Genomic DNA, 27,191 nt, shown 5'->3' on the forward strand with positions numbered 1-27,191 from the left:
GTAAACAGAACTGCTGCCGCGGGCGCCGCCGCCATCGTGAGCACGGCTGTTACACGTCCAGCTGGTCTCCTTACCCGACCGGAATGAAAACTACCGCAGACTGAACGCCAGATTTAGTGAAAACTCCTAAGAAGCGGGAAGCTGCCCAGGTAACCGAGGGGCTCTGCGGGCGGAAGACAGGGAAGTAGCTTCTTGCAGCCTAGCCAGGAAACGTTTTAACTAGTCGCCGCCGCCGCCCCACTACTCAGGGTGGACTTCTGTCCGATATTGACCAGGCTAGTACTGTAGCTGTGCTGTGCTTATATGGAATCTGCACTCTGTTAAAATGAGTATTTCCAACATGAAGTATAGAGTTCTGTGTTTTTACTGACACGAATACGATGAAGTAGCATACTTTTGTTGATATTACTCAGGGGATATTTTGGAATGAGAGCAGAAGAAGAAGAGCCCTGCTGGAGATCTGACCAAGGCCTTTGTAGTGCGGCAGTCTGCTCGTACAGTGGCCAGGAAGATGCCCTTTGGGAAGCCCACGAGCAGGACATGAGAGCAACAGCAAACTCTTGCCCATGTTCCTCAGCAACTGGTGCACGTAGGCATACTGATACTGGAGGTAACATATAGCCATCAGGACTAGTAGCCATTAATAGCCTTCTCCACGAATTTGTCCAATTCCCTTTTGAAGCCATCCAAATTGATAGCCATCACTACATCGTATGGTAGTGAATTCCATAGTTTAACTATGCACTGTATGAAGAAGTACTTCCTAATCTCCCACCATTCAGCTTCAGGGGATAATCCTGATTTCTAGCACTATGAGAGAGGAAGGAAAACTTCCCCCTATCATGTTCCCCACCTTACTTGCCTTTCCCCGCCTCTAAACTAACACACACACACACAATGCTGTCCCCTTTCTTCATAGGAGAGCTCCTCCAGCGCTTTGATCATTTTGGTTGTCTTTTTCCATCTCTACAATATCCTTTTAGAGGTGAATGTTCTTTCAACTCAAATTAAATTGCATGGTAGCGAGTTCTGGAAGACTTATAATTGGTTATGCTATATTGCCATGGATTTAAGTTTCCCAACTTATATTTGTGTTATTTGGCATTCTAAATAACTGATGTTATGCATCGGAGTAATGAATTTTTGACGACAATCTGGGATGGGTTCAAGTAGAAGTGTCGTTTGGAACATTTAATGGGGTTGGCAGCTTTCACATCTGGATACTCCAATAAATGATTTATATGCATGAGTATTGCAGCCAGGCAAAGCTGACAGGTTATAGTTAGAGTGTGAGTGTGCATGCATGTGTGTGTGTGTGTAATCAATCATGCACACTTTCTCTCCACTATCTGGTGTAATCTATTATATTTGCTATGCACTTTCTCCACACCATTCATTCACACTGATTTATTAACCGCCTATATTACTTATTACTACTGAATGGACAGGTTAGAATAGCCCTTAGTTTTATACAGCAAAGCCTTCAAGCAAACTTAGGCAGCTATCAGAGTTGGACATGTTGTGCTCACCCTGTTTGAGTGACATTGGCACCCCTAGGCATGGCCTCTACCGTAGTATACCCCATAGCCCCCTGAAAGAGCGGTCTTTCCACTATTACTCTGGGGGCACAGCACCACAGCAGAGGAGAGTGGGCAGATGTATAACTCTGTCTTTTGGCCTACTGATCTCCCCTAACTGTAAACCACATGAACTACAAAGCTTTGTACTGGTTAGGGAAGTCTGCCTGCCCCTAGTGGCTTAAGCTGTTACTGCAGGCTTCAACCACATACACACATTAAAATTAAATAAAATTAATGCATTATAAAAACAAAATAATCATAAGATCACCTGTAAGGCCCTGTTAGTATGCATGCCAAGTTTCAGGTGTCCAGGTTTCACGGTGCTATGGCACTGATGGATGGACAGTCTGACAAACACGCATGCTATTATTATTATTATTATTATTATTGATTTTTAGGAGCTCAGGGGGAGGAATGAAACATACAGAATGTTCCTGGTTGTGAATTCTGATTTCCCCGGCACCTCAACAGGTGATGGGATGGCGACAGAGGAACAGACCTGTGTAAAAGCAGAGCCAGACCGTATGGAAATGAACATGGTGTTAACAGGAGGCTCTGAAGAGATAGTCACTGAAAGCCGCAAACTGGAACGAGAGAACCAGAGTCGGGATGTGCCAGAGAAGCGAGAAAAAAACACCTCTGAAAAAATACAAGGCAGAGCTGCTCAACACGAGGGGAAAAGCTTAAAGAATCTTGACCAAATTGTTATCCAGCAGCTGATCCACATTGGAGAAAGTAAGATCACCCGTAGCAAGCGGGAGGATAGCTTCCGCCAGTGCGTGGGCCTCAGCAAACATCAGATTGTCCACTTGGGAGAGAAACCATATCTGTGCATTATCTGTGAGAAAACCTTCCGCAACCACTCAGGCCTTATGGTACATCAGAGAATACACACGGGAGAGAAGCCCTATAAATGCCCCGATTGTGAGAAGAGCTTCAACCAGCGGTCGCACCTGACCTCTCACCGTGGGACCCACACAGGAGACAAGCCCTTTAAATGCTTTGACTGTGGGAAAAGTTTCAGCTACAACTCTGGGCTCATAATACACCAGCGGATTCACACTGGGGAGAAGCCGTACAAATGCTCCGACTGTGAGAAAAGTTTCAGTCAAAAATCACACCTGCTCTCACATCAGAGGACCCACGTGGGAGAGAAATCTTTCAAATGCCCTGACTGTGGGAAGAGTTTCAGTTATAACTCTGGTCTTGTTATACACCAAAGAATCCACACAGGGGAAAAGCCCTATAAATGCTCTGACTGCGGGAAGAGCTTCAATCAGCGGTCACATCTCGTTTCGCACCAAGGCATTCACACGGGGCAGAAGCCATATACATGCAAGGACTGTGGGAAGAGCTTTAGCTTCAATTCCGGTCTTGTTATACATCAACGGCTTCATACAGGGGAGAAACCTTATAAATGTTCCAACTGTGGGAAAAGTTTCAGTCAGAAATCACACCTTATTTCACACCAGAGAGTCCATACTGGGCAAAAATCTTGACTCATTGGAGACAATTATATAGGAGACTAATTACTATTAATGTAATTCCACTTCCAAAGGATATAGAACATTGCTCTCTAACCAGTAGCTTGCAGGTAACAACACATCACCAGTATTTCCCAAGCAGTGTGTCTCAAAGTAGTCAGCTTGTTTTTAGAATTTTAAAGGTGAGTTCATACATGTGTGTGCAACACTTGACGAGTTGTAGCAAAAAGAAGGGCAACCATGGACAGAAAAGGAGAACTGGGAATAATCAAAATATATAAAATGCTTATTGCAAAAAATAAAATAAAACCAGACACTAAGGGCGCAATCCTAAGTAGATAGGTGGCCGCGTCCAACCTCGGAGGCAACTGCCTATCCAAAGCAAGGCAGGAGAGGCATGAGGGGATCGTTCCCTTTGCGCCTCTCCTGCCTTGCTCTTTTTTGCTAGACAGCTGTTTTCAGCTGTCTAGCGGCGGGGGGGCCGGTCGGGAGAGGAAGCTGCAGTACAAAACATAGGATGTGTCATACACACAGCTCTGCTCTCCCTGCCCTGGAACACCCCCTGCCCCTTTTCAGTCGCTCCATGCTCGTCTTCCGAGTGCAGAGGATGGGGCTTCTCCACACTGCTTCTGAGGCAGTGCGGATAAGGGGGGAGGTCGGATTTCCAGGAACCGACCTTGGAGCGCGGGGTCCGAGGTCGGTTCCCGGAATAGAGCATATCCTATGGCCTGCTAGACAGCGTCTAGTGGCCATAAGATTGCTCTCTCCGGTACTTTAATATTCATTTTCGTTTTTAGGATGAAACAGATCTTCAGACTTTAAAACTTAAAAGCTAAAGGATTTGTTGATGAACGGGTATAGGAAGTATTAAAGCTCCCATTAAAACTTTTGTATTGATCCTTCAGAGTATACGTCTTAGTTTGTGCAGAATCTATAGCCCTCTTCATAGAGTTGTCTCCATGTGTTGGCTAAATGTGTGGATGGGGAGGGGGACCACATCTCTTGGCCCTGCTTCTGATGTTGCACGGCCCAAGGGAAGCCTACTTTTATATATGTATAACATAAGAAGAGCCCTGCTGGTTCAGACCCAGACCCAGCATTCTGTTCACACAGTGGCCAACCAGCTGCCCACAGGAAACCCACAAGCAGAACATGAAAGCAACAGCACCCTCCCGCCCATATTCCCCAGCAACCGGTATATATAGATATACTGCCTCTGATACTGGAGGTAGCATATAGCCATCAGAAGTGAATTCCATAGTTTAACTATGCACTGTGTGAAGAAGTGCTTCCTTTTATCGGTCCTGAATCTCCCACCAATCAGCTTCAAGGGATGATCTCAGGTTCTAGTATTATGAGAGAGGGAGAAAAATATCTCACTATCCACTTTCTCCACACCATGCATAATTTTAAACACCTTCATCGTGTCCCCCCCTTACTCACCGTTTTTCTAAGTGAAACAATCCCAGCGGTTGTAATCTTTCCTCATAGTGGAGTTGCTCCAGCTCCTTGATAATTTTAGTTGCCCTTTTCTGCACTTTTTCTGACTCTACAATATCCTTTTTTTAGGTGTGGTGACCAGAACTGTACACTGTATAACAAATGTGGTCACGCCATAGATCTGTATAGGGGCAGTCGGATATTGGCAGTTCTCAATTTCTTTTCTAATTATGCCTGAAATGAGTTTGCCTTTTTTTACAGCGGCCACACACTGGGTTGACATTTTCATTGACCTGTCCACCACATCCCAAAGATCTCTTTCCTGGTTGGTCACCGTTACCTCAGATCGCATCAGGTTATAGCTGAAGTTGGGGTTTTTTGCCCCAATGTGCATCAGTTTACACTTGCTTTCACTGAACCACATTTGCCATTTTGATGCCCATTTCTATGTCTTTTTGGCCCGTTCCCGGAAAGGCTCCTAGAGTGGCTGACATGGAATCAGTAAATCAAGACAGACCCTGCCCACAGGCTTACAATCTAAAAAGACATGACACACAAGAAAAAAGTGATCAGAAGGGAAGAGGAAAAAATTAAATATTATTTCAGCAGGGCTGGCGGAATGACCCTGCTTCTTCTCCCATCTCCCTCTGTACAGCCTGCTGGAATGGCTCCTGGTGGTGAAAAGACAAGACAGGACAGGACAGTTCAGCGGCTAGTGTGAGCAGGCTCATCTCAGATGTCATACTGAATGCAGGGTTGGGGGTGAGCAGGCCAGTGGGGTTTGTGATGTTGGGGCAGAACCACAAGGCACCATCCCACTCTCTCTCCATATTTAGTTTATGCACAGAGGCAACTTTGTAAAGAGTGCTCATTTAATTCAAGACTATTATAAGCAGAATATATCCTAGTGTTAATGTATATCACCCAGGTTAGATTACTGCAATGTGCTCTACATGGGTCTGCCTCTGACAAGCGTTTGGAAACTCCAGCTGGCACGAAATGCGGCAGCTAGGGTTGTTATGCCTGAGCCTGCTTTTCAGAGTACATAACTCCAATTTTGTTCAAACTACATTGGCTACCCAGTTTGTTTCTGAGCATAATTGAAAGTGCTGTTTTTACCTGCAAAGTGTGACTGGAATATATGAAGGACTGCCTTCTCCCCCGTGAGAATTGCCCATCCACTGTGGTAATCATCAGAGGCTCTGCTTTACATCCTGTTGTCATTGGAGGGCCAATTGGCTGGGATCTGGGATACAGCACCCAGGTTGTGGAAGTCCCTGTACTAAGACGCCGCTTGGCCCCCTCTTTATTGGCCTTTTGGCAAAAACATTTTGTTCCACCACATCTTTGGTTTGGTTTAATCTCCCTCCCTCTTCTTGATTTTTGTAAAAAAATAAGTCTAGCTTCTGGTTCATACCTTGGTTTTTCTTGATTTGTGGAATGTATATTGTTTTAACTGATACTGTGAACTGTTCTGGGACCCCTGTAAGGGGCTGACAGGCAGGATATGTTTTAATAAGTTAACTCAATATTATTATCATCACCACCACCACCACCACAACCCATTACAACTTAATTGAAAACACCATATACAAAATAATGTTCTACATCAGGGATGGGGGACCTTTGGCCTTCAGGCCTAATCCAGTTCATGGAGATTCTCCACCTGGCCTGGGGAAGCTTGAGCTCTCTCCCTTGGCCTGGAGGCTACTGGGGACTTGGGGAGGAGAGATCAGTCATAATAAGGGGATACACCTATGTGCTGCTCCCCCCATATATACAGTCTATATATCAGTGTATATTAAAGTACTGTACTCTCTACATTGGATCATTATAATATGTAGATGGTTGCATTACAGTACCTCAATTATAGTCACAGCCTGTAATGGCCATGCCTGCTTGCAATAAGTGTGCAATGACCAATGAGGACATTATTACTTTTACAGTAGATATTCCGATATTGGTTGTATCCCTAGATTTTTACCTCACCGCCCCTCAAGCAAAACTTCATGACTACAACATCAAGTGGGGAAATCTGTGTGTGTGAATGAACCTTCACAGATCCAACAATGCAAGTAGAAGGGGGGCGGGTTTGCATTACTTCACATCAAATATTAAGCTTTTCCGAGAGGTAGCTTATACATTAAGATTTGAGATATTACATGATGTATGAATCTGCTTTAAATCTCGAGTTCCTTTTGTGTGACTGATAAAACAAACTATATTATTGCCTGTTCAGCATTCACCTAGTCAATATTCTTGCCTGCTGGGTGTTAACCGGATCAATGTTATTGCCTGCTGGCCTAAGAGGATTTTAACGGTTCAGTATTAATGGTGACCATTATATGTTAAGGGATGCCCATATAAACACTCATATCTGGGGGCAAATTATGGTTATTTTCAGGTGGGAAAAGACTGAATTCCTAGGCACAAGCATGCCATTTTTAGGAGCCAACCCTTTGCATGGATGAAGAAAAAAAAAAAAAAAGCCAAACACTTGGATGTTATCACATTTTTTAGTCATCTGGGTGATAGTGTGCCTGGTATTATTCAATTCATGGTCATTACCATTATTATTGAGGAAGGTAAAGATTGAGATGAAGTCATATGTAGACATTTTTAAAAGATGTAAAAACTATTCACTTTGGGAGGATGTTAAAATAAACCATCTCAATGGCTACTCTGCCCTTACAATTTAAGCCCTGGAAAATAAACAGTTTTAAACTGACCTGTTCTATAGAGGTCTTGTCAAATGCACAAGCAAGGACCTTGGTTATCTTGATCAATACATATTTTTTATTCCACCTATTTTGTCCATTTGGCTCTTACTATAGTTAATTGTGCTCCAAGCAGGGAATTTAGTATTGGATACCATAGAACATTCTCAGAAATTACTGAAACCAAGTGTTATTGATTTCTATAGCACTTTGTAGTACTTAAAAATACTCCATCTTGTTTATCTTCACTATAAATATAAATCCAAGAGGCATATCATTACTATTCCTAATCTGTAATTTGAGACTGATTTGCTGATGGCCAGTTCCAAAAGGTCAAATGCTTTAGAATTAGAACTCTCCCTGTTCTAAGTCCAGCATTTTAGCCACTAAATTAGAGACTTAGGACACATTCCTATGCATGTTTAGACACAAAAAAACACCTACAGGTTCCGGCATTCCCCAGGCAACCATAGCTGGCTTGGGAATGCTGGGAGCTGTAGGACCTTTTTCTGTCTAAACGAATTTAGGATTGTGCCCTTAAAGCAATTTTCATAGCATCCAGTTCCATTAGTGGGTATTTTTGTTACTCGTGGAGAACCTAGCCTTTGTGGACTCTTGTTGTTGTTGTTCAGTCGTGTCCAACTCTTCGCGACCCCATGGACCATAGCACGCCAGGCCTTCCTGTCCTGCGCTCTCTCCCGGAGCGTGCTCAAGTCCATATTCATTGCATCGGTGATGCTATCCAGCCATCTCATCCTCTGCCGTCCCCTTCTCCTTTTGCCTTCAGTCTTTCCCAGCATCAGCGTCTTTTCCAGGGAGTTTTCTCTTCGCATTAGGTGGCCAAAATATTTGAGCTTCAGCTTCAAACCCACCACTAACACCAAATGTTAAGGATCACCACAAGGCAATCCCTCCCTTCACTTCTGCTGCCATCATTAAACCACAAACCCTTTTCCTTAAGGTACCTGGTCATTAGGTGTGAGACAAAACAGATCAGAGATATCAGGAAAGTAAAATATAGAATTTTACTAAAGAAGAAATAAAACCAAGATTTAAGATTTCTATTACTTAAAAATAGTTTCTGAATGGTTGGTTTTACCACCCATCCGGTGTTAGAAGCCCCAGGTCCTAACCCTACCCAAACTTATGCCAATTCCCCTATCAAGCTCCACTCCAGTTAACTCACAGGCCTAACAATGTGGGCTTGAAAGGCAGTTTTCATTGGTAGGATTTGACTTCTGCCTGGAACTTTTAAGGCTGTTCACTTGGCTTCCCCTTAAGTCTTCACTTTGGTCTAGCAGCTACTCTGTCTTCAGGCTATTGCCACCACCTGACACCAGGCTTCAGCTCATTCCTCCAAAGGCTGTTCCAATTCTTTCTCTCCTCACTTCAGCCTCTGCCCTACATGCTCTCAGCTTGGCTTTTTAGTCTTGTGCCTGCTCATCTCCCTGGCTGATGCCTTCCTCAGGCTCCCAGCCTCTCATAAAGATACCTCCTGACATCTTTTCCTCTGGTAAAACCCCCAAGGCAAACTCTTCTGAAAGACTTTTTCAGATGACTCGCAACAGCTCCTTATATTTGCTCCAGTCAGCACCCTCCAACCAATCAGCTTTGGTGTGGCCAACATTCCATCACACTTGTTGTTGTTCAGTCGTTCAGTCGTGTCCAACTCTTCGTGACCCCATGGACCATAGCACGCCAGTCCTTCCTGTCCTGCGCTCTCTCCCGGAGCGTGCTCAAGTTCATATTCATTGCATCGGTGATGCTATCTAGCCATCTCATCCTCTGCCGTCCCCTTCTCCTTTTGCCTTCAATCTTTCCCAGCATCAGTGACTTTTCTCTTCGCATTAGGTGGCCAAAATATTTGAGCTTCAGCTTCAGTATCTGTCCTTCCAATGAGCACTCAGGGTTGATTTCCTTTAGGATGGACTGATTTGACCTCCTTGCAGTCCAGGGGACTCGTAAGAGTCTTCTCCAGCACCACAGTTCGAAAGCATCAATTCTTCGGTGCTCAGCCTTCCTTATAGTCCAGCTCTTACAGCCATACATTACTACTGGGAAAACCATAGCTTTGATTAGACGGACCTTTGTCGACAAGGTGATGTCTCTGCTTCTTACTATGCTGTCTAGGTTTGCCATAGCTTTCCTCCCAAGGAGCAAGCGTCTTTTAATTTCATGGCTACAGTCACCATCTGTGGTGATCTTGGAGCCCAAGAAAGTAAAATCTGTCACTGCTTCCATTTCTTCCCCTTCTATATGCCAGGAAGTGATAGGGCCAGATGCCATGATCTTAGTTTTTTTAATGTTGAGTTTCAAACCAGCTTTTGCACTCTCCTCTTTCACCCTCAACAAGAGGCTCTTGAGATCCTTTTCGCTTTCTGCCATTAGGGTGGTATCGTCTGCATATCGGAGGTTGTTGATAATTCTCCCAGCAATCTTAATTCCAATCTCTGATTCATCCAACCCTGCATTTCTCATGATGTACTCTGCATTTAAGTTAAATAAGCAGGGTGACAATATGCAGCCTTGTCGTACTCCTTTCCCAATTTTGAACCAATCGGTTGTTCCATGTCTGGTTCTTACTGTTGCTTCTTGACCCTCGTACAGGTTTCTCAGGAGACAGGTAAGGTGGTCTGGTACTCCCATCACTTTAAGAAGTTGCCACAGTTTGTTGTGATCCACACAATCAAAGGCTTTAGCATAGTCAATGAAGCAGAAATAGACATTTTTCTGGCATTCTCTTGCTTTCTCCATGATGCAGCGAATGTTGGCGATTTGATCTTTAGTTTCTCTGCCTCTTCGAAACCCAGCTTGTACTTCCGGTAGTTCTCGATTCGCATACTGCTGAACCCTAGCTTGTAGGATTTTGAGCATCACCTTGCTGGCATGTGAAATGAGCGCAATTGTGCGGTAGTTTGAACACTCTTTGGCATTGCCCTTCTTTGGAATTGGAATGTAAACTGACCTTTTCCAGTCTTGCGGCCACTGTTGAGTGTTCCAAATTTGTTGGCATATTGAATGCAGCACTTTAACAGCATCATCTTTTAGGATTTTAAATAGCTCAGCTGGAATACTGTCATCTCCGCTAGCTTTGTTGTTACTAATGCTTCCTAAGGCCCACTTGACTTCACTCTCAAGGATGTCCGGCTCAAGTTCAGTGACCGCACTCTCATGGCTATCAGGGACATTCAGATCTTTCCTGTATAGTTCTTCTGTGTATTCTTGCCACCTCTTCTTAATCTCATCTGCTTCTGTTAGGTCCCTGCCTTCTTTGTCCTTTATCATGCCCGTCTTTGCACAAAACGTTCCCTTGAGATCTCCAATTTTCTTGAAGAGATCTCTAGTCTTTCCCATTCTGTTGTTTTCCTCGATTTCTTTGCATTGTTCATTTAAGAAGGCCTTCTTGTCTCTCCTTGCTATTCTCTGGAACTCTGCATTCAGTTGGGTATATCTTCCCCTTTCTCCCTTGCTTTTCGCTTCCCTTCTTTCCTCAGCTACTTGTAAAGCCTCCTCAGACAGCCACTTGGCTTTCTTGCATTTCTTTTTCTTTGGGATGGATTTCGTTGCTGCCTCCTGAACAATGTTACGGACCTCTATCCATAGTTCCTCAGGCACTCTGTCTATCAGGTCTAATCCCTGAAATCTATTCCTCACCTCCACTGTATATTCATCAGGGATATGATTTAGGTCATATCTGAATGGTTTAGTGGTTTTCCCTACATTCTTCAATTTAAGCCGAAATTTTGCAAGAAGCAGCTCATGATCTGAGCCACAGTCAGCTCCAGGTCTTGTTTTTACTTACTGTATGGAGCTTCTCCATCTTTGGCTGCAAAGGACATAACCAATCTGATTTCGATATTGACCATCTGGTGATGTCCATGTGTAGAGTCGTCTCTTGTGCTGTTGGAAAAGAGTGTTTGCTATGATCAGCGTGTTCTCTTGGCAAAACTCTATTAGCCTTTGTCCGCTTCATTTTGTACACCAAGGCCATGCCTGCCTGTTATCCCGGTGATTTCTTGACTTCCTACTTTAGCATTCCAATCCCCTATGATGAAGAGGACATCTTTTTTTGGTGTTAGTTCTAGAAGGTGTTGTAGGTCTTCATAGAACCGATCAGCCTCAGCTTCTTCGGCCTCAGTGGTTGGGGCATAGACTTGAATTACTGTGATGTTGAATGGTTTGCCTTAGATTCGTACTGAGATCATTCTATCATTTTTAAGATTGTACCCCAGTACTGCTTTTCTCACTCTTTTGTTGACTATGAGTGCTACTCCATTTCTTCTAAGGGATTCTTGCCCACAATAGTAGATATGATGGTCACCTGAATTAAATTCGCCCATGCCTGTCCATTTTAGTTCGCTGATTCCCAAGATGTCGATGTTCAATCTTGCCATCTCATGTTTGACCACCTGCAGCTTACCTTGATTAATTGATCTGACATTCCAGGTTCCTAAACAATATTGTTCTTTACAGCATCGGATTTTCTTTTCACCACCAGACACCTCCACAGCTGAGTGTCCTTTCGGCTTTGGCCCAGCCGCTTCACTCTTTCTGGCGCTACTTGGAAATACCCTCTGCTCTTCCCCAGTAGTATATTGGACACCTTCTGACCTGAGGGGCTCATCTTCCGGCGTCATCTCTTTTAGCCTTGTGATACGTTCCATGGGGTTTTCTTGGCAAGAATACTGGAGTGGGTTGCCATTTCCTTCTCCAGTGGACCACATTTTGTCAGAACTCTCCACCATGACCTGTCCGTCTTGGGTGGCCCTGCACGGCATAGCTTATGGCTTCACTGAGTTACGCAAGCCCCTTCGCCACAACAAGGCAGTGATCCATGAAGGGGTCCATCACACTACTTTAGTTTAAACTTAGGACCAATGGGCATGTTTAGACTATTCAGTTATTCTCCAATCACATGGTACCAATTTCGATCCTACCATCCCATATATAAAGACAGAAACCTGGCTTCATTTTCCTCTCAGTGGTAGAAGTAATTGCCATTTTACCAGCACGCATTTAGAATGTAACTCTCCTCAAGTACAAGCCTAAAGTAAAGGACACAGATTTTTCTTCTACTGAATGTTTACCCATTCAGTCCTTCAGTCACTGAAACAAAACATAAAAGCTAAACTTTTACCTCAGTTTTTCCTGTTTTATCACAGTACCTAAAGCAAAATACTAGAAACTCATTTTTACTGCACTTGATTCTGGAGCTGTTGGGCTCTTTGGTCTCTCATTCCTGACCATTCACCATGTTGGCTGGGGCTGATGGGAGCTGAAGTCCAAAAGATCTGGAGGGCACCAAATCAGGGAAGGCTGCCCATGGCTCTGTTAGAAGGACAGGAGCTCCCCTAGGAGAAAAGTGGCACTCTCTCTCATATATGAAATCAGGGCTGGCTCCAGGTGTTTGAGGGCCCTTAGGCAAGGCCTCTTCAATGGGCCCCCTCCCTCAGTGAGTCTACTCACCCCTGTTGTCACCAGCTGCCAGCTGCTCCTCCCCTTGCTCCTCATCATTGCTACCATCAGCTTGCTCGGCTGGCAGAGAGCCAGCGAGTGAGCAGGCAGGGGCATCTCCTGCTCCTTCTTCTCAGCACCACCATTGTCAGGGTACAGAGGCAGGTGAAAAAACCGTTTGCAATGGTGAAAAGATGGAGCAACTCCGGGGGCTCTTATCAGTGGGCCACCTGCTGGGATGTGGGCCCTTGGCACGTACCCGACCATGCCTACCCTTGATGTCAGCCCTGTATAAAATACACCCAACAGACATGCACACCTTCTATCTGTCTGCCACTCCTTTCTGGATTCCCAGTGCCACTCCTGCTACACCTGTGAATTATGGTTTCTGGATACTGATGTACTGCTGCTGCTACCCTAGTCATGGACCCAGGTATATTGGACTCCTCCCCTACCGCTTCTGTTGCTGGAGTCTCTCTCCTGTTTTCTAAGCCTTATTTCTATTGCATACTTTGTATTATGTGAATCAAATCTCCCCCACCCCATAGCTCCATGGAGGCATGAGGCCTAATTCATGGTGTGTAGGCCTTAGCAGGTGCAGAAGTATCTAGACCCCAGCACATGGCAGCAATATTATTGGCATAATGCCAGTAGTATCCTACTTCAGCCAGAGGTTGCCAGGGCTCCCAAATTCCATGGTGGAGTTCCATGGTGGAATCCATCCCCAAAATCCAGTGGTGGAAATTTTCATGGATTTCTCTCTGAATTTGTGTATCTCAAGCTAGGCTTCAGCAGTATGTGAACCGAGAACTACCGGAAGTACAAGCGGGGTTTCGAAGAGGCAGAGCAACTAGAGATCAAATCGCCAACATTCGCTGCATCATGGAGAAAGCAAGAGAATTCCAGAAAAACGTCTATTTCTGCTTCATTGACTACGCTAAAGCCTTGGATTGTGTGGATCACAACAAACTGTGGCAAATTCTTAAAGTGATGGGAGTACCAGACCACCTTACCTGTCTCCTGAGAAACCTGTACAAGGGTCAAGAAGCAACAGTAAGAACCGGACATGGAACAACCGAGTGGTTCAAAATTGGGAAAGGAGTATGACAAGGCTGCATATTGTCACCCTGCTTATTTAACTTATATGCAGAGTACATCATGAGAAATGCAGGGTTGGATGAATCAGAGGTCGGAATTAAGATTGCTGGGAGAATTATCAACAACCTCCGATATGCAGACGATACCACCCTAATGGCAGAAAGTGAAGAGGATCTCAAGAGCCTCTTGTTGAGGGTGAAAGAGGAGAGTGCAAAAGCTGGTTTGAAACTCAACATTAAAAAAACGAAGATCATGGCATCTGGCCCTATCACTTCCTGGCATATAGAAGGGGAAGAAATGGAAGCAGTGACAGATTTTACTTTCTTGGGCTCCAAGATCACCGCAGACGGTGACTGTAGCCATGAAATTAAAAGACGCTTGCTCCTTGGGAGGAAAGCTATGGCAAACCTAGACAGCATAGTAAGAAGCAGAGACATCACCTTGCCAACAAAGGTCCGTCTAATCAAAGCTATGGTTTTCCCAGTAGTAATGTATGGCTGTGAGAGCTGGACTATATGGAAGGCTGAGTGCCGAAGAATTGATGCTTTCGAACTGTGGTGCTGGAGAAGACTCTTATGAGTCCCCTGGACTGCAAGGAGGTCAAATCAGTCAATCCTAAAGGAAATCAACCCTGAGTGCTCATTGGAAGGACAGATACTGAAGCTGAAGCTCAAATATTTTGGCCACCTAATGCGAAGAGAAAACTCTCTGGAAAAGACCCTGATGCTGGGAAAGACTGAAGGCAAAAGGAGAAGGGGACGGCAGAGGATGAGATGGCTAGATAGCATCACCGATGCAATGAATATGAACCTGAGCACACTCTGGGAGAGTGCGCAGGACAGGAAGGCCTGGCGTGCTATGGTCCATGGGGTCACAAAGAGTCGAACACGACTGAACGACTGAACAACAACAACAACAAAATTCAAATTAGTGCCCCTAGCTCACCCCCTTCTCTCCTGCACCACTCCAGCTCTCTAGCCTAGCATCAAACCATTTTCTTGGTAACTTTAAATCTGCCCATTTGTAAGCAATTCCAGAAAGGGACCATTGTTTACATGCCATAAATGACAAAAGTAAAGGTACGTATGAATAGGATCAAGAGAGCATCCGCCACAGATGTCATTTGGTTATACCATCTGAATAAAGTTACTTCACTATCCAAATTGCTCATGTATTAATTTTTAATGATGAGATGGGGCTACTATGAAATACCTCAAATGTCCAAAGAGCTGTACCTCTGCCATTCAATGGCTTGGATACAGACTTTATCATATTTAGAGTAGATGCATTAGAACCGATGGGACTTAAATTAGTCATGACTAATTTAAATCCCATTGTTTTCAATGGGTATAGTTTAAATATGAGTAAGTCTGGATCCAACCAACTGTCAGAACTGTGAGGCATATCACCATTTTACCCATGGAAACCATGTGTACCTTACCTAAGGGAAACTATTGCTGAGTCTGGGTTCATGTTCAACAGTAGCCACTGGATCATAGTGGTTCCCTGGGCTGTATACTCAAGATTACTTAGGGCGAAATCCGATGCATGAGGCCGACAGCCCCCAGCGTGTGGGGAGTTGTAAGCATTTTTTTCTGTCTAAACATGCATAATAGTGCACCTTTAAACCCTCTTCTCATATTACAGTGGTGGTATGGGAGCTGTTTCAGTATTACTTCTGTGTCCAGATGCTGGTGTGGGGAGAAGCTACAGTGTGGGCTGCTAAGGGGCCTGATGCTTCACACGCTACCCTGGAGGCATGGGAGAGTGTGGTGTTGCAACAGTTGGAGGGGAACCTGAATGGCTTAGTTACATTCTTTTGCATCTCCCTGGTACTCCAGGCTTGTGAAAGGGTGTACTTTCCCACCCTCTCAATATGTATTACTGATAGGTGGTGTGGAGATTCTAGTCCACTTTAGTGACAGACACAGGCCTATTCCATACAGGCAGCAGAATGAGGCGGTACAATCCTGAGATGATAGAATGAATTGCACCACTTCAGACTGCAGGTTGGGTGGAAACCAACTCTGAACACTCCCCCATGTTAAAAAAAAAAAAAATCCCTGCAACTAAAAGAGTTAGCATATCAAGAAAGACATTTCTAGGCCAGTTCACTCCCTAATGGGCTAGTTTTCTGCTTGTGAGCAGTGGTGTACACAGGAACATTGAAACAAGTGATTCCCACCCTGAATTGTGAAGTGGTATATCCATCCTACCACTTCATTCTGCTCCATGCATAATGTATCCAGCTCACAGTCAGGCAACCATATAGCCAATGGTGAGGGATGGTGGGAGTTGTAGGCCAAAACAGTGGGAGAGCCACAAGTTGCCCACTCCTGCTGTAAGGTAAGTAAGTAATGTTAACCCCGTATTGCTGTTGGAGTGACTGAGGCTGAGAGAGAGTGGGTTGCCTAAGGCCACCTAGTGAGTTCATGGCAGAGGCGAGATTTGAATCAAGGGCTTCCTGATTCAAAGCTCAGTCTCTTAACCACAGCACAAAGATACATGAGCAGGCCAGGCCAGTCCCCGGCACCCCCCCCCCCCCGCCAGTTGTTGGGTGAATTCTGGATTGGCAGATTACTCTAGCAAGCTTTACTTCTCTGCACAGGATTAGGCAAGAGTTAGCTCTGGAACCTATTTTGAGTGTCCAGGCATGTGAACGAGTAACAAGAGTAGTGTATCTGGTATGGCTGCCAACTGAAAATAAAAAAATAAATAAGCCTGACCTGCTCTTGTGCTTGATATGCTGAAATCAGGTCATGTCTTTTTTCACAGCATGAGGGTAAAACTATAGCATCTGCTATTCATCTGCACAATATCAAGCTGCTATTAAAGGCACAGCTACTATAGTTGCTGAAAAAGTAGCAGCCATAACATCTGAGCATGTGAAAAGTGATTTGCAGCACCACTGAATGACTACAGGCAATCTTACTGAGGGATTAGAGCAGCCTTCCCCCTAACCTGGTACCCTCCAGAGGTGTTGGATGACAGTTCCCATCAACCACAGCCAGCAGTTCTAGACCCTGAACCTGATGGTCTTATAGGGTTCGTGCTTTAGACAGCCATGGGGTTGTGAATTCCATAATTATCAATGTGAAGAAGTCCTTCCTTTTATCTGTCCGGAATCTCCCACCAATCAGCTTCATGGGATGACCCCATTGGGTTTTAGTATTATGAGAGAGGGAGAAAAATGGCTCCCTATCCATTTCTCTCCTCTCTCCACCTCCATGCTATGTCATACATGCCTAGCTGGCTAATCCCACCCCCTTCAACTATAAAACGTTTTTAAAAATAGGAAGAAAGGATGCTGTGGCAAGCAATGTCATTTCTGGTGGGCCTGTTTGCCATTGCCCCATGCTGCTATTTGGATGGTAATCTGGGGGGGCTCTACCTTTGGCCCTGAGCAGGGCTGGCATCAAGGGTAGGCAGGGCCAGGCACCTGCCGAGGGCCCACACCCCAGCAGAGGCCCCCTGACAAGAGACCCCTGGAGTCCCTCCTCCGCCTCACCATTAGAACCTGCTTGCTCCTCTGCCTCTCCCTCTGGACCAGACAATGGTGGAGAAGGAGGAGCAGGAGATGCCCCTGCCTACTTGTTCCCCGGATCTCTGCCTCCTCACGGCCATCGTTGCCACCTGCTATCACTCCTAGAATCCTAGAATCATAGAATAGTAGGGTTGGAAGGGGCCTACAAGGCCATCGAGTCCAACCCCCTGCTCAATGCAGGAATCCAAGTCAGAGCATCCCTGACAGATGGCTGTCCAGCCTCGTCTTGAAGGCCTCCAGTGTGGGAGAGCCCACCACCTCCCCAGGTAATTGGTTCCATTGTCGTATTGCTCTAACAGTCAGGAAGTTTTTCCTGATGTTCAGCCAGAATCTGGCTTCCTGTAACTTGAGCCCATTATTCCGTGTCCTGCACTCCGGGATGACCGAGAAGAGATCCTGGCCTTCCTCTCTGTGACAACCTTTCAAGTACTTGAAGAGCGCTATCCTATCTCCCCTCAGTCTTCTCTTCCCAAGGCTAAACATGCCCAGTTCTTTCAGTCTCCCTTCACAGGGCTTTGTTTCCAGTCCCCTGATCATCTTCGTTGCCTTCCTCGGAACCCTCTCCAGTTTGTCTGCATCCTTCTTAAAGTGTGGTGTCCAGAACTGGACACAGTACTCCAGGTGAGGCCTAACCAGTGCTGAGTAGAGGGGAACTGGTACTTCCCGGGATATGGAAGCGATACTTCTATTAATGCAGCTCAAAATAGCATTGGCCATTTTTTGCAGCTACATCACATTGTTGGCTCATATTCAGCTTGTGATCGACAACAATTCCAAGATCCTTCTTGCTTGTAGTGTGGTTGAGCCACGTATCCCCCATCTTGTAACTGTGCATTTGGTTTCTTTTTCCTAGGTGCAGAACTTGGCATTTATCCCTATTAAATGTCATTCTGTTGTTTTCTGTCCAGTGTTCCAGTCTATCCAGATCACTTTGAATGTTGTTTCTGTCTTCCAAAGTATTAGCTATCCCGCCCAATTTGGTGTCATCTGTAAATTTGATCAGCATTCCCTGCACCTCCTCCTCCAAGTCATTCATAAAAATGTTGAAGAGTACTGGGCCCAGGACTGAGCCCTGCGGTACCCCACTCGTTACCTCTCCCCAGTTTGAGAAGGTCCCATTGATAAGCACTCTTTGAGTCCGATTCTGTAGCCAACTGTGGATCCACCGGATCGTTGTTTCATCTAGCCCAGTTTGAGCTAGTTTGCTCATCAGGATATCATGGGACACTTTGTCAAAAGCTTTGCTGAAGTCGAGGTATATGATGTCTACAGCATTCCCACGGTCCACAAGGGAGGTTACTTGATCAAAAAATGAGATCAGATTCGTCTGGCAGGATTTGTTCTTGACAAATCCATGTTGGCTTCGAGTAATCACGGCATTGTTTTCAAGGTGCTTACAGATGGATTGCTTTATCATCTGCTCCAGAATTTTCCCAGGGATTGATGTCAGAATGACTGGTCTGTAGTTTCCAGGTTCCTCCTTTTTACCCTTTTTGAAGATAGGGACAGCATTAGCCCTCCTCCAGTTATCTGGCACGTCACCCGTCCTCCATGATTTCTCAAAGAGAATAGACAGTGGTTCTGAGAGTTCTTCTGCCAGTTCCTTTATGACTCTAGGATGCATTTCATCTGGCCCTGGAGATTTGAACTCATTCAAAGGAATTAGGTGTTCCTTGACCATCTGCCTATCGATCTCAAGCTGCAATCCTGCCCCTTCAGCCTGTACTTCGCCTTTGTCATAGACCCTCTTTTGGGAGAAGACTGAGCCAAAGTAGGAATTGAGCACCTCTGCCTTTTCTTTGTCATCTGTTATCATTTTGCCATCCTTATTTAATAGCTGAACCATTTCTTTCCTCTGTCTTTTACTATGCATGTAGCTGAAGAAAGCCTTTTTGTTGCTTTTAACATCCCTCGCTAACCTCACCTCGTTCAGAGCTTTAGCCTTCCTGACGCCATCCCTGCAATTCTGTGCTACCTGCCTGTACTCTTCCTTTGTTACTTGGCCTTCTTTCCACTTCCTAGATGTGTGCTTTTTTGTTTTCAGGTCATCTCTAAGCTTTTTGTGAAGCCACGTTGGCTTCTTCTGTTGTCTTCCACCTTTTCTTCTTGCTGGAATTGTTTGTAATTGTGCCTTGAGAATTTCCTTTTTTAAAAGCTCCCACCCAGCTTGGACTCCTTTTCTCGTTAGTGTCGCTTGCCATGGGACCTTACTGATCATTGTTCTGAGTTTATTAAAATCAGCTTTCCTAAAATCCAGGGTACATGTTTGACTACACTCGGCTTTTGCTTCCCTTAGAACCAAGAACTGAAGTACAACATGGTCGCTTTTCCCCAGAGTTCCTGTAACTGCTACTTGATCCACTAAGTCATCTCTGTTGGTTAGGATCAAGTCAAGCATAGCCGATCCTCTAGTTCCTTCCTCTACTTTCTGTAGGAGGAAGTTATCCGCCACACAAGTCAGGAATTTCCTGGAGGGGCCATGTTTTGCAGAATTTGTCTCCCAGCAAGTATCGGGGAAATTGAAGTCCCCCATTACTACTACATCATGCTTCCTTCAAACATTGGCTATTTGCTTTTAAAAAGTTTCATCCTCGTCTTCTCCTTGATTGGGTGGCCGGTAGTAGACTCTGACCACCAGGTTCCTTTTATTCTTTGCTCCATTTATTTTGATCCAGATGCTCTCGATGGGGCTACCAAGCTCATCCTCCTGTATTTCTGTGCAGAGATATGTATTTTCACATACAGTGCAACCCCACCTCCCCAGTGCAACCCCACCTCCTCATCCTCTTCCTCATCATTGCTACCACTTGCTTGCTTGATAGGCAGATTCACTGAAGGAGGGGGCCCATTGGAGCTGTCTTTCCCAAGGGCCCTTCAAAACCTTGAGGCAGCTCTACCCGCACCACTGGCTGAGCCCCCTGGGCTCGCAAATAAAACCTGCAGAGTTTGCCAGGCTGCGGCCACCAGAGGGCTCCGGCAGCCAAGGAGGAAAGTGAGGCTGGTCTTGGGTTTCTCTCTCTGCTTCTGCAGGTATGGTGTGCTTCCTGGGTCAAATGCTGTTGCATAGTGTACAGCTGCTCTGATGTCTTCCAACCTGTGATAGGATCATTGTTCTCAGCATACCTGATCAAAGGAGGAACTGGCACCCAATGGACCGAACGTCATAGAGCAGCCCCTGGTTTGCAGTCATTAACTCCTGAAGCGATGGGAACGGCAGGAGGTTGAAGTGAGTGAGATCTCAAAGAGACGATGCAGTCAGGAAAACCCCAAGAACTGAGCAGTGGCTGACCGGCAGAAATCCAACATCTGAAGCTTCCACCCCCCACCCCGGGTCTCCACCTCTATTCCATTCCAGTGTAGGCTTGCTCATTCAGCTTGTTTAAAAACATGCATTTACTACCTTTTTCTGACAGGCTCCTGTGGCTTTTAACAGTTGCACAACATGTGGAAATTTGATAGCTGAAAGCTTTACCCTTGGTCCATCCCCATGCTGGAAGACAGCTGCACCTGTTGAATATCTGCTGGTCAAATTGTTAAAAGTGCAGGCATGTATGAATTAGGTTTCTTGAAAAGCATTGTACCAAATCCAGATCCAAGTTAGATGGGGCCTATTTTATCATCCCATCTGCATTTACAAATGGAAAAATGGCTCCCTACTGAAAGTTATTTCAGCAGGGGTTGCCTTAACTGTGTATCCACATATGCTTTCTTCTGTCCCAAAGTGCAGTTCTCACAAGAAGATTCTGTTCAGTGAACAGATGTGGGGCTACTCCTAGAATTCACCCCGGTTTGCTTTCTAGAATGGAGCTAGGTCTTTTTCCCCCTGTGGTGGAGTGAGGCACTCTGAGAAGGTATGGAGTAGGCCTAACCCATAAAAACACACAAGTAGGGGAATGGCCACAGCTCAATAGCAGAGCACATGTTTTGCAAGCCAAAAGTCCTGGCTTTCCTTTGCCTCTGCAGGTAAGGCTGGGAAAGATCCCTGTCTGAATCTCTGGAGAGCTGCTGCCAGTCAGAGTAGACTGGCAGTGGGGAAACATATGCTGCCCTCAGGCAGATCCTATGCGGTCCCTGGTCCAGTCCTGCCAATTTGCTGATTGGCAGGGAACAGCTGAGCGGGGGGGGGGGGGTGAGTGTGGGCAGTGGTGTACTCTCTGTGTGTGAGCATGGGTGGAGGAGGATACCAGCCCAGGCCCCACCCTGCCTACTTCCAGCCCCACCTATGCAGCCCCCAACAGATTACTCCTGAGGGAATGTGTCCCAAATGGAGAAAAATGTTCCCCATCCCTGATGTAGGATATATTGAGCAAGACGGACCAATGCTCTGACTTGGGATAAGCCCACTTCCTATCTAGCGTTGCTGTTATCACACCAAAGGACCATCTAGTTTAGTGTCCTGTTTCCCACAGTGGCCAACCAGATGCTTCTGGGACACTCAGAAGTAGGGCATGAATGCAACAGCCCTTGCCTGCTGTTGTCTCCCAGCAACTGGCAGTCAGCGCAGCATCTGGCCCCTAGTAGCATATAGCCATTGATAGTGCCATCCTCCATGAATCTGTCTAATTCCCCTTTAATGTATCTAAGCTAACAGCCATCCTCAGATCTCGTGGCTGCAAATTATATAAACTAATTTTGCGTTGTATGAATAAGTACTTTATTTTTTTTGTCCTGAATCTACTGCTAGTTAGAAGAATTGGGGCAGGGCTTCCTTTTTTATGTTGCTCACTTAATTTAACATCTCCAGATGATGCTTAATTCACACGCATTCATTACATGAGAGTTGCTATAAATAGCATCCCATGGGGGCTGCCTCTTCATGACAAGCCTTTTTTAAAAAGTAGGCTCCAGTTAAAGACCTACCTTTCCACCCAGGCCTTCCCTGACTAATTGTGCTGTCCACTTGGCTGATAGTAGGTTTTTTTTTCATTTTAATGTTTTAATTGAGGATGTTTCTCTTTTAATTTTAAATATTTTTAACTGAGACGTTTTGCATTTATAGTTTTTAAGGGCACAATCCTATGGAGATAGTCGGCAGCCTCTGAAGTCAGAGGCTGCCAGGTTTCCAATGCAGGGCAGCCAGAGCACAGAGGCGATCCTCACCTCTGTGCTCCGGCCACTCTGCATTTTTGCTAGACAGGTGATTTCACCGGTTTAGCTGCAGCACTTCTGAGTGGGAGGGAAGGAGGCTGGGGTGAGCATAGGAAGCTGTGTAATGCAGCTTCCCTGGTCTCCTCCCCTTCCCTTCCCTCCCCATGCCCTTTTCCCCAGCTTCATGGTCTATTTCTGAGTGTGGAGACATAGCCAGAACTGCACTGGCTGTGAGGCAGAGGGAGGAGCGCAGTTTCTGGGCTCCAAGGTAAGAGCCTTGTTTCCAACCTCAGATCCCAGAAACCGAACGATCCTGTGTCCCCCCAGAAGCGGTGTAGGGGGCATAAGATTGCTCTCTAAACATTTTAACTGAGATTGTTTTGTATTTTAAATGTTTATGTTATCAATTGCTTCAAGATGTATTTTTAGATGTAGTCAAATGATCTATAAATCGATTAAATGAAAAGAAATGAATTAAAAATGGCCTTATCTAAAGCCACATCTTACCTAAAGCTCAAGCCTTTTTTCTTTTTTTCCTAGCAGTCATAAGCACGCTGAGTAAGAACAGTGTAAGAATTCTTATTAAAAAGGTCCTGGGATGGCAACATCTCAGAATCCTAAGGTAGGAAAGACTGTTCAGAACTGCACACCCTGCAGATCAATGAGGCGAGCAAAAGTGGTGGAGGGACTCCCACAACATTGCAAAGGTTTAACGGCTTGCAAAGAACCTGGAGTCCATCAGGACCAAGGTGGAAACAAAAATGCACACACTGTTTGCAAGGAAAGCCGCCAGCGGAGTCCTAAAGCACATGATGGTATTGGTGGGGCCCAGCAGCTTTTAAAGTGCCCAGATTGCGGGAAAGGACTTGCCAATCCATCAGCCTTCAAAAGACATTGGAAATTCCACACGGGTGAGAAGCCCTTTAAATGCTCCGAATGTGGGAAAAGCTTTATGGAGAGCAGCCACCTCACTCAGCATCAGAGAATCCACACAGGAGAGAAACCCTACATGTGCTCAGACTGTGGGAAAGGTTTTGCTCAGATCTCACACTTCATTCATCACCAGAGAAGCCACACAGGAGAGAAGCCCTATGGCTGCCCCGAGTGTGGGAAAAGCTTCAATTTCAAGTCAGCTCTAATAAGGCATCACCGGATCCACACAGGAGAGAAGCCCTACGAATGCCCTGAGTGCGGGAAGAGCTTCAACGTTAGTTCCCATCTGGCTAGGCACCAAAGGATGCACCTCAAAGAAGCAACGCTTGAAGCTGCAGAAGGCTACGGCAGTAGTACGGCCTTTATTAGACACCACCGCAGAGCACCACGGCCGTACAATTGCATAGACTGTGGGAAAGGGTTTTTCCGGAGTGGAGATCTTGTGACACATGAGAGAATCCACACAGGAGAGAGACCCTATCTGTGTAGTGAGTGCGGAAAGAGCTTCAGCCACAAATCCAGCCACGTGAGGCACCAGGCAGGACACAGTAGTGGAATTGCCCTGAAGTGCTAAACCCTTGGAGTTGAGAGAAGCTTTCTGTTGGCTCTTGGAATGAATTCCCAAGTATGCTGCATGCTGAGACAAAGTGGTCATTTATGCACTTTATTTCTCTCTCTGTCTCTGAAGCTAGAAACCCTACATTGTTCGCACATAACAATAAGCCACGGTGTGGTTTGTTGCAATGTGGCTTGTCACTGTGTCTGAACCCATCCCTTCAAGCAAACTATGGTTTGTTAACCGGCTACAAACCACACATAGAAGCCATGGCTTGTTGTTGGCTTAAGACGGCTGGCTTGTTTAAACTATGGCTCGTTGTGATATCTGAACCCAGAACTGTGGCTTATCCTTGACTTTTTTGTGCAGCTGTCCACCCTGAAACAGAGGCACCTAGCAAGAACAGCCTGAAAATGAAACAGCTCTGAAGGGAGGCTGAGTGGGAGAGAAACAAACCTGAAATAGGGAAAACAAGCCATGGTTTATATGCTCGTTTACGACACAATTCATGACTGATACAACAAATCATGGTTAACCTAAAGCAGGGCATAGCGTTATGTGCAAATGCAGTTATTGTGTAGTCAGGATAAATGACAATGTTTGTGGCTGATATTTTTCTAGAGAATTTGTCTCTTTACCTAACTTCTTTTTGTTTTGTTTTTCAAATTAAGCTTGAGGAGATAAGCCTGGGAAGTTGGTGGGGATGCTTACAGGTATGAAGACCCTACCCTGAACCCTGATTTTTTAAAAAATAAGTCCAGGATTGACAGCTGTTGACTTGGAGACAGCCCCTATTTCTTGGAAGGTCACGTTGAGGCTTCCCACAACCAGGGAGGGCTATGCAGTGTTCCCAACAGGTCAGCCTCTTCTTTCGCATATTGTGACACCTCACAGTAATCCAGTTACCCCAGCTAGAAACGTGGGTGTAGAAGGGGTTCAGGTGAAGCAAGGTGCTGATCTGGGTTAAGGATGCTCAGATTTTCTCCCTGCGAGAGCCCCCTTGATATGAGAAAGGGGTCTGCCTAGTTCTGCTCAAGAGTCTAGGCAACAGAGATGGCCAGGTTAACTGGCCTTGCTCGTTCTTATCCTAAGCCTGGTGCACAGGCACACTAGTACTGGGGTCTCCGATGTGGTGCCCATGGGCATCAATGTGTCCCACAGACACTTCTCTTGGCACCTGCCAGGCTCCCTTGTCCTCTTTTTATTTTATTTCTTAATATTTTAAATGTATTATTAACTGGGATGCTGGCTTGTTGAAAAGCAAGTGCTGCCCTCCAGCACATCTTTATTTGGGTTCAAAAGCGTGGTTTTGAGTTTTGGAGCTCAGACTCTCCAACTCTGCCTTGTACTTAGGTTCTTGGGCAAGTTACTTTTCTTGTAGTCTCACCAGTTTGCTGTCTGGGAAAAGAGTGTTTTGTGACCAGCTATGCCCACTAGGGCAGCCATTTAATGAATGGGCAAAGCCCACCCCTGCCATGGCAGCCATTTTGTGAGAGTGCCCATGACACTCAAAATTCTAAATATTCTAAATAAATAAAGTTTGAGGAATCCCTGCACTAGACTGTAATGGGGGTGAGAACTGCATAGGTCTGAAGGAGGGGATGTAGGAAGGCAAAAAGCCTCTCCTCTTTGAGCTCTGCCCTGTCCATTAACTCTGCAAACAATGAGGGGACTATACAGCACACACCAGTGGCAACTTCCTGGACAAATCAGTGCATGAAATGGACTTGTGGGGAGGATGCAGGATTCTCGCCCCTTAATCGATGATTCTGGTTTACCTTCCCAGCGTTCCAGTTCCAATGGGTGCCATCTTTCCCCCTCCTGCGTGTTGTGGCACAAGCCGCAAGGGTATTGTTGTTCTCTCTATCATCACCTTATTAAAACTTTAATCTTTTAGTTCAGGGGAAAATATTGACAATTACACTAATGTAGCTTGCACTCAAGCCCTGTTAGACCTGAACAGACTCCAGCGCTGCCAGTGCAGAAGCTACTGTTGGCACTCTTGCAGCAGCGAGTGGCTGGTGGAGAGACAGGGCCTACACTTCTTAGGCCACTTCATCAGCCTGACCTGGTGATGATGTAAAGTTTCCACGTTAAGGTTGCCTTCTTTGCCAGGATTAGGATGCCAGAGTTAGTGCGGCTGCTGTTTTTTCATTGCGACTTAAAAATGGTGTGTGTGTGTGTGTCATTTTCAAACAAACTTTACAGCTCATTACAACTAAGTACATTGTCGTCATTGTATTTTTCCCTTGCATCTGGAGGCAGTGCCCCTCACTGCCATTTCTTGACCTGGAGAGAACGCCGCTTGTGTTAGCAGCAAGCCAGCAAATTCAGGAGCTGCTGCCCCAGGACTCTAATGATCTAGTCCAGGGGTGCAGAACCTCTTTCAGCTGGAGAGCCGAATTCAGTTTCGGAGAAGCTTTTGGGGGCCATAGTCCAGTGAGTGGGCTGAAGGCAAACCAGGCGGGGCCAAAGGCAAAAGGGGTGGGGCCAAAGGCAAAAGGGGTGGGGCCAAAGGCAAAAGGGGTGGGGCCAAAAATATCAGCCAATTTTAGTTTCAAGCTCTTACTGCCAGTAACTCAGCCCTTTAATTGGTTTTGATTTGCTTTTATTATGCTGTAATTTTTTTTTTATGTTTGCGTGTGCTGCTGGATGGTTTTATCCTACACAGTTTTTATTGCTTGTACACATCTCATGGAACTTTGGTTACTGGAAGGTTTAAAAGTACAGTAAATAAATACAATAAATAAATACAATAAATAAGAAAGGCATTTCAGTCTTTTAGAACTGGGGAGGGGGAAACTAAACAGAAGCTGGAAACCACCAAACGATCCATGGTTGGGGGCAAGGAAGTGGAGCCAGGGGAGGAGAGTGTGGTCAGCCGGGGAACCCCAGATGGCTAGATTCTGAGATTCTGCACCGCTGATCTAGAGCCCCACTTGCTATGAAGCAGATGTAGAGCCCCATCATGCTATAGTAGATAGCGGGAGGAAAGTAAAGGTCTGCAGCCTTGCGATGAGAGATACTGCTGTATCTTTGGGCCAGAGATGTCAAAGCAACAGACATGGCATGTTAAACCTACTGAAATTCCCTCTTTTGCAGAACTATTAAAGGTGCAGGAGCCCCTGTCCCGTTTTGAATCTGGCCAACTGAAGTGTGATCTCTCACTTCACTTGCATGAATCTACATGCATTCAGTTTGTTCTCCACATGAAGTCTAAGCATGTACAGTCAGGGACAGAAATATTGGAACAAGGATAACTGTTTTGCCAGTTGGCCTCTGTACACCACCACATTG

General features: G+C 45.6%; 1 protein-coding gene across 1 annotated transcript; it reads left to right on the plus strand.

Moving 5' to 3' along the window:
• LOC146355153 (uncharacterized) lies at positions 1-27,191 on the plus strand. Its single transcript, XM_084840774.1, has 4 exons — positions 1-149; positions 1,979-3,073; positions 18,132-18,140; positions 23,250-27,191. The coding sequence occupies exons 2-4, from the start codon at positions 2,009-2,011 to the stop codon at positions 23,910-23,912; spliced, it is 1,737 nt and encodes a 578-aa protein (XP_084696900.1). The 5' UTR covers positions 1-149; positions 1,979-2,008; the 3' UTR covers positions 23,913-27,191.

This window comes from Heloderma suspectum, chromosome 2, assembly GCF_057233095.1.
Source record: "Heloderma suspectum isolate Gila_16-S chromosome 2, 16-S_ref, whole genome shotgun sequence".
Lineage (NCBI taxonomy): Eukaryota > Metazoa > Chordata > Lepidosauria > Squamata > Helodermatidae > Heloderma > Heloderma suspectum.